Source organism: Cuculus canorus, chromosome 14 (assembly GCF_017976375.1).
Source record: "Cuculus canorus isolate bCucCan1 chromosome 14, bCucCan1.pri, whole genome shotgun sequence".
NCBI lineage: Eukaryota > Metazoa > Chordata > Aves > Cuculiformes > Cuculidae > Cuculus > Cuculus canorus.
Window position 1 is genome coordinate 16,545,384 of NC_071414.1, and position 12,922 is coordinate 16,558,305.

General features: G+C 37.5%; 1 protein-coding gene across 1 annotated transcript in view; it reads right to left on the minus strand.

Moving 5' to 3' along the window:
- Window positions 1-12,922, minus strand: part of SPOCK1 (SPARC (osteonectin), cwcv and kazal like domains proteoglycan 1) — a 294,412-nt gene that overhangs the window by 187,546 nt on the left and 93,944 nt on the right. Inside the window, exon 3 of the mRNA XM_054079892.1 lies at window positions 9,822-9,867. Within this exon, the coding sequence (XP_053935867.1) occupies window positions 9,822-9,867 (46 nt within the window). The remainder of the gene's footprint in view (window positions 1-9,821; window positions 9,868-12,922) is intronic.

Here is a 12,922-nt window from a genome sequence, read left to right on the forward strand (position 1 = left end):
CTGCTGCAGTGTAAACATATTGTTCTTTATTGAATGCACAATGGGCAGAGAACAATTCCTCCCCTTTGCAGTCAATTTTATGGATTTCAAAATAGGATTTGTGGGTTGTTTTGGTTTCTTTTTGTTGTTGTTTTGTTTTCATTTTCTCTCTACAGAAGAGAGTCCTTCAGTCTTTCTTCACAGAATGTATTTTCTGCCACTGTGATCATATCTATTACTTTTCTCTAGGTACCTTCCAGGAGATTCATGCTATTCTAGAAGCCTGGTACTCAAATCTGGACAATGAATTCCAGCCAAAGTCTTACTGGTGCTGCCTAGAGCCGAAGGATTACTCATAGTTACACATGCCAGGGTAACATTTGCCTTTTTTCCAACAGGATGACATTATTGACTCATGTTCTATTTGTAATCCATTGTGACCCCCTCCTCTTTTTCTCAGAATTTATGACTATCTGATTGGTTTTCATCCTGTTTTGTGCAGTTTATTATTCTTACCTAAGTAAAGAACTTTACATCTGCCAAGACTGAACTTTGTCTTTAATACATCTCTTAAATTTCTTAAGGTGACTGAATTATATTACTGTGCTATATTTAATAGAATACTGATTTCAGCATCTACGATTTAATGAAAATGGTGAATACTGGACCCAGTATAGATTACAGAGGAGCCATATTCTATTCATCCTTCCAGCCTGACATTGAACCATTAACAGCTATCACCAGAATGTAGTTTTCAACTGATTTTGTAGCCACCTGATAATTGTTTCTTTTAGACAACATTTCTTTAACTTGCTTATAAGACAGTAATGTAAGCCAGCGTCAAAAGCCTTATTAAAGTCAAGATATGTGATACTTGCAAGCTTATCCCTGAGTCTTAAGGCTTGTAAATGTCACAGAAGAAAATTACTTTAGTTTGACATCCATACCGGCTTTCTTCATCCCCTTATCTTCTTGATGCTAAGAAATACATGCTTTAATATTTATTTCAGTACCTTTTCTCCAAGATTTCAGGTTAAATTCATGGGATATATTTTCATGTCTTCTTCCTTTCTCTAACTTTAAAAAAATATGCATGCTGCTTGTCCTTTCCCAGTCTTTTACAATTCCACAATTTTTCAAAGATAACCTTTAGTATCTTAAAAATTAAGATCAATTCCAGCTGATTTGCAAACATCTAATTTACTCTAGTCTGTTCTTTCCCTAACGCAGAACCTTACACTTTGGCTGAAGATATTCATTAAAATGTCCACCTGATCACAGCTGACCTTTTAAGCCAAAGCCAAAGCCAAAGCCAAAGCAAAGAGAGGTAACAATGCTCTGGCCTCCGTAGCAATCCCTTTATATAAGTGCTTCCACTGAGCAATGAGCCCTCATTTCTCTTGATTCTTCTCTTCCTTCTAATACACTTGTAAAAAAATTTTTTCTTAAATTCTTTCCCGAACATCTCATTTTGTACTTGGCTTTTTGAGTTTGGGGCTACGGTTTGTGCTCCCTTAAGAGTTCCACCTATCTGCGCTTCCTTTACCTAACTGCTTGCCATTGGAGTCACGAAGAGCTTTGTCATTAACCAAGCTCTTGGCTTTCGGATAATTCATACTTGTGCCTTTTACATTAAGGAAATGCCAATTATCCTTACCAATTATTTCTTTTCCCCTCTAATTTTTGCCTTACCAACTCTCAGCTTACTGAAATCTGATTTTGAAACAACTTGTCATTACTTTGATGCGCTTCTCCTCCTAGAAATTCTGCATTATACCTTTTCATAGCCATTACCACTCTACCATATACTTTTTGTCTTCACAGGAATTCCTGTTTTTCAATTAAAATCAAATGACAGTTAGTAATCACCTATTTACTCACAACCACATAAACGTATTTAAAACCTGTGCAAATTATTCTTCTGACCAGCTGGTGATTTAAAACTCATTCTGACGTGCAGTGTAAAGCTATGCAATCCAATATTTGAAGTCAAGTAATATTTCAAAGCTGGAGATTTTGCCCCTGGTTGGTTTGACCTAGTGAAATCAGAATACAAACCAAAGCAGTTAGTTTGAATAATATACCGGGGTCTCTCTTACAACAAATAAGGAAGGAGAGAAGCTCTGCAGGCATGTATTTTCCAAACACAGTACATTTTTAAAGGTTTAGGTATGTTTCTGGAAGTGAACTCCCACATAGAGAACTGAAGCAAAAGGAAGGAGACCCTTGCTCAGCAAGTGATGCCAGTGAGAGCAGGAATGGGCTGTGATATTCCCCAAAGTATACTGACTTCAACGGGAGCCGGATGACCATGGGGAGGCATGAATCTCCCTGTAAAACTCAGAGAATCATGGAATGCTTTGGTTTGGAAGGGACTGTGAAGGTCATCTAGTCCAACCGCCTTGAAGTGAGCAGGGACACCTTCAACTAAAGCAGGTTGCTAAGAGCCTGCTTCGCAGTCATTGAAGAAAGAAATACTACCAGAAAGCCATCGCCATTATCGACAAAACTAACAAGTGCTCCCCAAGTACTAATACAATCCTAGACAAGCAACTTATCGATCACTGTCTCAGTTGAAAGCACATCAGCCACAACACAATCACAGACAGGGACCCCATCTCTGTCATCTTGATGCTGTATTTAATGACAAAATTGGTTGCTTAAAAGCTTACCAGGAATATAACATTATGCTCACAACACCTGAAGAGAACCATGTGCATCTGCTTGGAGGCTGTAAGCAGCCATATGCGCTTGAAATGCATTTGATGGAAGACAGCGTATTTCATGTGCTACATCTCAGCTTTTGTTTTCTGTTGATTCAGTTGAGCATGTTTTAAAATTGTACTGATTTACTGAAGATTTACAAACATAATTCTTGTGCAGTTGTCCTATGAATAAGCCTCTAAAACTAATTCAACCACAGTCAAAAAATAAATTGCAAAATAAGTTATTCAATTGAAATCTGCCATCTGAGGCACAGTAATAGAAAACATTTATTATAAAACTAACATATATTTGTGGCTAGAGATGTGTACGGCACTAAACAACTCTCTGAAAGGAATTTATTCAGGCTTTTCTGAAAGAACATCTTAACTGGGCTAACAGAAAATTACATGTTCAAAAATAATTGCAGGTTCTATGATTTTCATCTTGCATCACATGCTTCCCATTATCATCCATTTTGTTTTGGAAGGCTTATGAATATTAGGCAAACTTTACTCCACACAGCTGCATGAGGCCATTTCTGGAGTCTGGATTTGGCAGTTCCGACACTGGAAAGACATAGGTACAAGTCGATATTGAAGGCAAGAAAGCATGAATACCAACCTTTAAATCCATCTTTAGATATAAAGCTTAAATTTGACAAATTCACATCCATGGGGCTTCTGGGCCATGAAAGTCCCAGGCTATGCTATCCTGGAGGCTGCAATCCACTCAAAAGTAGTGCTTTCTCTTCAAAAGTGAGAGTATTTTGCCAGTTCAGACTTTCAGTAATGCTCAAGGGGAATTCTTTGAAATAATAGTGTTCATGTCTGTAATTAATAATGATCGACAAGTTACACAGGTGTGTCTGACATTGCAATCAGTCACTGATAAGTCCGATTCAGGCAAAGTAAGATTTTCACACAGTACAGTGGAAGAGAGATTTTTGCATTCATTCACCTATCTATATAGTTATTTATTATTTATTTATTTCCCACACACGGCAGATAATGAAAGCCTTGAGAAGTAATATCCTCACCTAGATTTCTCTGTTACTCAAGAGGACTGGGAATAAAAGTGAAAATAAGGCTGGGAGACAAAGTTCTAATTTCTAATCGGGAGCTCCTTTTCCTTCGGAGTCCAGCAGCTTGGAACACTTGGGATTGCTGTCACCAGCAGTGGGTAAAATTCTACCAGGTTTCTAGACAGCCCCTTTGCCTCAGTGCCGGAGACAGGGTCAGGAGAGAAGGTTCGTGATGAGGGTGGTGAGGCCCTGGCAAAGGTTGCCCAGGGAAGTTGTGGCTGCCCCATCCCTGGAGGGGTTCAAGGCCAGGTTGGATGGACCTTGGGCAGCCTGAGCCAGTGGGATGTCCCTGCCCATGGCACAGGGGTCGGAACTGGATGATCTTTAATGTCTCTTCTAACCCAAACTATTCCATGATTCAGTCCAGCTCAGTCACTAGAGTCGTCTGACAGTGTCACAATCAAAATGGAAAGGGCGAGCCTTGCACCTCCATGATCAGACAATTCCACACTTCAGCGGAGAGTTTTAGACATAGATTTGGGAAAAAGTTCAGTACTACAACAGAACTGAAAGTTTTTTCCTCTCTCGCAGTGACCGTCTATGACCTTGTTAATAACAACAGCAGCTCAATGCTCTAAACATTTTTTTGGATTCAGAGCTTAAGTATCTGTAATACAAAGGGTATCCCACTATTTCCTCAGTGCCTGTGTTCTGGGTAACGATGCTTTAAAACGAAGCCATACAGCATGCAAATTGGACACCATTCTAAACTGTTCCCAGCAACTTTAAACCTAACAATATGCACTCTTCATTTGTGCATCTTGCCATAAAAATTAATAACATCTATTTGTCAGAAGAATTTTGCTACAATTAGTAAGAGGTGACTTTTAATAGAAATTTGCAATAACTTAAACCTATTTTTTGTTTAAGTTTTCACTTATAATAATACATAAAGTCTCAACTTAATTTTCTGACAACTCTAAAGAGGTGCCGAGTTTCAGACGCAATTAACATACCAAATTCTCTGACTTGAGAATGTTATGCTAAGCTTATTCCCCGATTCCCTCTTTTCTTTCTCCCACGTAGACAGAGAAGACCAGGAAAGTGTATGTCAAGTCAGCTGTCAAGCTCTGTAAGAACTCTCAAATGACCTTGTCAGAAAAAAAAACCCAACCCTTTGATTCATATTTTAAAACCCTGACTAACCTGCCCCTTCCACTCTTCTGCTTTCTGGCTTCTATAACTCTGACAGAATTGAGTTCAATATTAATGACCAGCAATCATTTTCAGGCTCTACGCTCTCCTGCCTTCTGCAGTCCGAATGCCTCGTTAGCTTGGCTCAGTCAGTAAGATGCTCACCTTTGTATCGGTTTCTCCTGGGTTCAAGCTGAATAAAAAGCTAGGCTCGAAGCTAGGCTAAAAATAAATTCTGAGCATTCAAGTACCCTCCGAGACGCAGGTGAACCATTCAAGCTGACTTCCCCTGAAAACGGATGTTATGCAGAGATACCTCGCATGACTCTCTAGGGATCGTTGCAGTGAAAGTCATGTATGCATTAACAAAACAAGATATTTTCTTTTCTTCAGACATACGTGCAGATATTTCTCTACGCATTGCAAGCAGAAAGCAGACACCTTGATTACAATGCTATTGTTTTTAAAGGAATAATCAAATAATTCAATCTGCTGAATAAAGCTAGGGTGGTTTTTTTTTCCAAAGAAAAGAATACAGAATTGGTTTGACCCAGCAGACTCTTCTTTAAATGATGCAAATGAAATACAAGCCCAGAAGCAGAACCGATTTTCAAAACTTCTGACTACTGTTTTTTAAATCTGTTTAACATAATGAAACCTCCAGCTGCCTTATGAGACCACTTCTGGCAGGTACCAGCCACCTCCGGTCACTTCTAAACCCTGGCCTTCCACCTCCTCATCACCATTCTACAGTCTGGTTTCCATATAAAGACTTCACAATCAGAATATACAAAAATGATTTTAGATTTATAACCTAGAAATAGGTTTTGATCATTAAAAACATGTAGATCTGTCCCAAAGAGCAGGTATTCACACAAGTTAGCTTTGGCTTAGTGATGCAAGGCTCAGATTATCCATACAACCGAGGGAGAGAAGCAGTTGTCTGCTTTCATCCACTCACTGGAGAAGGTTTTATTCTCTTCAATCACTGTAGGAAGAACCTTGGTGTTGCAAAGTTAAAATTTGCCCTTGGGACACCTCTCAAAATAACAGTTGCGTGGTGAGAACACATTGCTGCTACTGAGTTCACAGGAGCAAGCCAGGGCTCCTTACCACAGGATCTGCAGAGACTCTCTGGATACAAGAACCTACCAAAATACAAAATCAAAGCTTTTCTATCCCCAAAATCATGCAAGCATAGGGGGGGCATTTAAACACACCAAAGCCAAAAGGAACAATGTGGAAAAAATGTCAGGGCCAGGGAGGATGGAGAAGTAAAGATTAACATCACATTACACAATTTTCTCGCACCTTGCACTGCATAAAGGGTCTAGGACAAACCTTTCTGATTATTTTCTCTGTGTGGAAGATGACAGAAATTACACCTGTGGTGGAAAACATCTGGAAAAGAGAAAGAAATCCTTCCTTTGTCTCAGCACTCCCTGTTTACTCTCAACGCACGCATATAGATAGTGTAAATACATTATATAGATAGCGTAAATACATTCACACATGAAAATATATCTATATGTACCTATAAAATGAGGATTAGTTTTGTCAGTCTCTGATTCATAAGGCCCAAAGCAGCGACATGACATGATTTCACTTCTTTTCATTGTTTGGATGACAAAAACAGGGGTCAGCTTCTAAAGACTCAGATGTATACGTAACTAAACTAAGCAACAGTTTTCTAAGGTAATCTTTTTTTGCTTAAGAACTCTCTTTAGAAAGGTATGAGTGGCTATTTTAGTGTTCGAGTCAGGGCAAATTTTATGATAGCCAAGAGCAGTGAGCTGTTTGTCAAAAAGAATGACCTGTTGGCTAAATAAAATCCATTTGTAAGATATAAATGAGACAAAAGGAGCGCAGAGATCTCTATGCAAGGCAGAGAATCATGCTCACACTGAATCCTCTAGTCTGCGTTCTGCCTTCTGAGAACAGACTATCCACAGTCTAGGAGAAATTTTACACTGAAAAAGAAATGATCCTTTTCTTTGTAAAGAGATAGGAATCCTTAAGAGCGTACGACTGTAACACTTCAAGGCATCCATGTGTGATTTTAGATTCTCTAAAATGATTTGTGTTTTTGCCCACAGTCAGACATCTCAGTAACACAATGAACAAGACAGTTTTAAAGCATCTCAGCTCAAAATCTTTTTGCAATATTTTGGCAGGATTTAGCTTTTTGTTTTTCCTCTTGGGAAGACAGAGGGTCACAAGGCCTCTGAAAGCGGTAGGAGCATAAGTTCCATTTGAAGTCAACAGGATTTGTAATCCTAAATCCCTCGAATGCCTTTGAAAATCTCTCTGTGGATATACGCTTTGACAAAAACATCATCTTTCCCTTTCCTGTGACACTAAAGTTCCATTTCCATAAAGGTAGAGAATCTATGCTCTTCAGCTCTAACATGTATAAGCCCCCAAAGATATTCCTGGGAGCCACTTACACACAATACAAGGAACAGGCTTGGCAGGGAAACACAGAAATAGACATAAAGTGAAACCTTCAAAAGCACCTTCAGAGACTTCCAGTGGGTGTTTTTCTTCCTAAACACTTTAGCAATTTTGATGATTCAAATTCTGATCAACAAAGCTCCCTTTTATGTACCCTGTTAGTAAAATAAATGACCACCAAAGCTCAAAGTGAAAGAAAATAAAAGTAAGCACTGTGGTTTCATCTCCTCCACCAGCCTGTCATTTATCCAGTTACCCCTTCATTCATTTGTTTGTGCCTTTCCTTCTTCTTCTTAGCCAATTCACTCTTTCTTCTCATTTGTGCTATGATTCACAAATATAACTTCATAATTGATTTCTAGAGGCACAAAAATGGTTTTCTGTACCATGACTTGCTCTTCTTCCTTTTTTTAAAGCAATTATTAAAAAAAATTAGTAACTAGTTCAAGTATTGGGCACCTCCTGCAATTATGCAACACTGATATTGTCTACTATTCTTTAACCATTATCCATTGGTTACATCCCAGTGACACCGGAGAGGGTATACTTGGAGAAGGCCATGTAATTTCCAATTTCTTGTTTCTCTCCGTGTACCATATGGTGACTCTTTCACCACGAGCTCTTCAAACTCTTCCTTCTTAAAAAAAAAAGAAAAAAAATCCCAAACCAGAATGCTATCTGCCTGCTCACCAACTTGCTTAAGTAATTGCTTGCAGGAATACCTTTTCCGAACGCAAAATCACAATGACTGTATATCCCCCTAGACACTTCACATTCTGAAGGGCAATGGAAGTCTCACATTCTACTTGAATGCCTCTTAACTTTGAACACAGGTTCCAAGGAAGAGGAGGAATGCGCAATGGATCCACATGACTGAAATTCAATTGTATTATAGGTACCGCATATATGATCATTCCTTTCTAAATGATTTCAGGATAACATCCTTTAAAAAGCCCTTCAAATTTCAGAGAAGTAGTTTGAATCTTATAAAATACCATTATTGAATACAATTCTAGGACACTGGCATTCTGCAATTGAAAAGGCACGACGCTGAATAATGAACCAAAGCCAGTCAAAGAAATCCAGGATCCTAAAAACGCCTTAAGCAATGGAAAAAGTCTACCGTCTACCTGTGATTTTACAGCTGTAATATCCTCACCTCAGATGTGTTCTCAAGCAGGAGTCGTATGAGCTTCACTGAACAATACAAACAGGAAAAATGAGCAACTGTCAAAAGGCAAAGAGAGAAGCTAACCGATCTGTGCCTTACAGTGCATGTTGCTATCTTCCACAAATAAAACAGCTGATAACTGTTGTACCAAAGCAGGAGAGGCTGTGCAAAATGTAATTTTTAACATTTATCCTGAAAAAAATACTAGAAAGCTTCAAGAAATAATGAAAAATATGACCCAAATGGTTTCACATTACACTTTTTAAGGGTGCTCCGGTACGGACTGTTACAGAATCTGAGTGTCAGAGTGACAAATACAACAAATAGCCAAGTTAAGACACAATATTTTGATTTTAAGGAAAAAATTACAGCATTGCACTGTTTTTGTATCTATCTTTCAGAGGAAAGACTGCTAAGATGTCTTTGCATACAGTGTTTTTTACTGATGAGACATTAACTATCAAACACAACCCAACACACCTAACAACATCAGGGCTACCACTGTTTCCAGCCATCTTCATCTACGATATTTAGAATTAATTTCTCGCATCACCCCATCTGAAATGTTTGCTGCTAGCTGTGAACACCAAGCAGAGAATGCTTGATGTGAAGTTGTTATTTCAGAGCTATTTTAAATTGTCAGTTTGAAGTTATTTTTCCTGGCACGGCTGTTGTTTCCAGTGCTATCCTGGACACAACAGTTAGAATATTTTTTGGTTTTTTCCTGTCCTTTGGTGGCCAACCTGGAAATCGTTGAAGTACTGCCGTGACTTAACAACTCAACAACACAAAGTGCAAAATGTGAGTTACCGAATCTCTATCTGAAGGAGCAGCACATGCACAACACATATTTCTTTTGAAACTCAGCCCTGAAATTCATACATTACAACTGGCATCAAAGTATTGGCCCTTTAAGTGTCAAGAAATTCAGTAACTACATCTATGACATTCATTTAGCAAAGCTTTTAACACGAAAGGAAACGTATATGAAAATACCTGTTTGAAATTACCTGTTAGACCAAGAATCATGGTTATAGAGAACATTGCTAAGCACATATATCATCACTGAACATAAACTGGAATGCATAGGAATTTAAAAACATGGCTGAAAAATACAGAGATGAGTCAAACCCTTCTACATAAACCACCTCAAGCTGTGACTAAATTGGGAATGAGATGCGAGTATGAATACAGCTCTTCACTAATGCATGGGACAGATGGAGGAAGAAAGGCACAAAGTATACGCGGATATGACAAAATAGAAGAAGACAACCACAAAATGCGTACTAAGTTTACCTTGATCAAAAGGCTTGTTTGGATTCCAGTTTCTGAAATAATCATCCTACATGGGGAGGAAAAAAAGGAAACTTAGGAAAAATATAATCAGTCTTTTTCACTACAACTTTACATAACTAAATTACAAACGAAACAACTCATCTTTTGATCCTAACATATTTAGCTCAAAACAGACAAGACTATCCATAGGTTGTGTCCTAAAGATAGTAAATACAGGTTAGAAATTAAAGAATAAAAAATTCCTCAGATCCAGCATGTTGAATTTTTATCCTAAATGGTTTTTCAAAGTATGCCCGTTAGTAAATATTTTCTGATAACCATGTATTATTTCACATCAGTCATCAACTTTCCATAACAAATAAAAAAACTATTTTGTTCAGGTAACATAAAGAGATCCACATCATCCTGGTGAGCTGAAAAGTCAGTAAAGAAAACCCCAAAATACCTCTATTTACTTGAATACCTGTAGTTCACACCATTGTGAGTGTACAGAAATACAGCATTAATATTGTAAATATTATACTTAAGGTACAATAGCGTCCAGGAGCACTTGCAGAGAACACTTTTGTCACTGTTCCCACTATTAAATTTTGAAAATCATCTTAAATCTGGTGTAAAGACATTATTCTGCTCTGAATCTTGGGGTTCCGTTTCACATAATTCTGACTGGACTTCAAAATGGAGAAAGCAAGAACTTCAGAATGTCCTACGATTATACTGTTGCAAATGAGTTTGTAGAAAGAATGGAAAACTCTTCTGTACGTCACATCAATTTGTATTCTGTGTACATAGCAAATATTCACCTGAAGGAAAGTTTCCCCCACTTCAAAGTGCCATCAACCTCAGTCCTGGAGGGCTGCCATTCAAGTCCAATTTTAATATGTAGTTTCAGCATATTCTGTGTATCTCACTTGTGTCCTCTTTGAGAGGAAGCGACAACAACAGAATAATGTATTTAAAGTGTGAAGCACAGGAAATTTCTATGGCACTGTGACATTTTTCTGCATATTAATCTTAATTTTCTTCTTAATATATACACTATTCTATATTCATTTCTTGAGGGCTGCACTGAAGAGATGTCTTTATCAAGCTGTCCAGAATGACACCTAAGATTTCTTATACCTGCCAGGAGAGTAACTGAAAACCCATCAGTGTGAGTAAGACACCTAAATTAGTTCTTCCATAGGGCTTTGCTTACCATTTATCTCCAGTACACTGAATTTCGTATGCTCTCATTCTATCCAATCACCCTAACTTGGAACATTTTGGAGACTTGAAAGCCATCATGGCTTAAGTTCTGGGTTCAGAAAAGCCCACGGGGCTGTTTCAGGAGGAGTGGGGATTCTTGGACCCCCACGGAACACTAAGAGATGCAATGTAGGGTACAGCATTCCTTTCTGAACGCTGCAAGTCAGCATGAAAGACAGAAAATACTAACTTCATGGACAGTGAAGTTGTCCCACAATAACAACAAATATTATTATTCATAACTGATTTCAGATACATCAAAAATATTTAAACTTTTTCTTCAGCAGTACGTGGTTTGGCACCAGAAACAGAATCACAGACTTGCCTTCGAATTTTACAGCTTTAATACAAAAACTCCTTCAGTGTTATACAGTCTTTTGTAACGGACTGTGGTGTACTGCAAAATTTACCAAGTATTAATCACTTTTCAAAAAGTGTTGGATTTTAAGCTTTTTGAGCAGAATAATTCTTTTCCAGCAATAAAATATCTTTTTTTGTTGTAGTTTTTTTTTGCCTGCTTACATTTTTTCCTACGTGGTGCTTTGCTGCTGGGTTTTCAGCATCAGAAACTGTTAAATAATTCAAATGCCAAGAAAGATTTCTTACGCTGTTGGCATATGGAACCAGTTTTGAAATCAGGACTGGAAATGGATGTTATCTCAATCTCAGTGTCAAAGGAATATTTTACAGAAGATGCACCTACCTCACAAAAAACCCCTACAAAACGCCCATCTCTTCTGTAAACCTACTCCTCCTTTTCTCCTTTATATAGATCTGCTTAGCACTCCTTTTTTAAACGAAAAACAGTAGCTATATTTGTTTTAGAAGATGCCTGAAACTACAGTGTGATAACATGGGAAAATACACAATAAAAAATATTCCTGCCCCCTCCAAAAAAAAAGTAGAATAAAGAAAATATTTGAGATTTCCAATGTATAAATCTCATAATTTTTTATAGGAGTAAATAATGACCATAGATACATTAGAGCAACGCAGTTAATAGCAGTTCAAAGTAACTTATGCCAGTTGAACAATAGAAAATAGAAACAGAATAGAAAATACAGCGTTGGAATTTCATTGATACCAGCAAGAACTGTACCTGAATGGTTATGGCACTGTAAAGGTGAAATTCACCCTGTACATATGGCTGAGTAAAAAAATCCATGTATCGTTTAAATACCATCTAAAGCTCCGAGCTGAAAAACGGACAGCCTTTTGCTAGTGCTCTGCAAGGCGCTGAAACTCATACATTAATCTGAAAAGACTTTTGTTAGGAGGAGGAACTCATGTTTCTGCAAATGGATACCATCATTTCACTGAGTTTCTCCAACAAACAGCGTGCTGATACAGTAATGTACAGTGCCTCGACGTAACACTATTTCCAGGTGTATGGCATTCAAAATACGCATATAAAAATACAATCAGCTCATTTAAAGAAATTCAACATTCCCATTCAATAAAACACCTTCCTGACAAAAATTACTACACAGAAATTTATGTGTTTCTGAACTTTCTACCAGTACAGGTAGTAACGTGCTTCAAATATCTTATGGCTGCTCTAATGCATTAGTCCCTCGTGCCATTTTATTACTGTCATGTTAATAAATCGATATTAACACAATACTGATTATCAATGTATCAATACATTTTATTTATAACAATATTAACACTAGATCATAAGATTTTAAAATATAATATGCATTATGATACCTTGTAAATACTTTTATTCACTCTATGGACATTTACAATGTAAAAGCAAAAAAAAACCTACCTCAACTTCCTGAATACGTAAGCATTACAAATGAGAAAAGAAAAAAGAATGAAACAAACCAATATAAAAATATGTTAACATT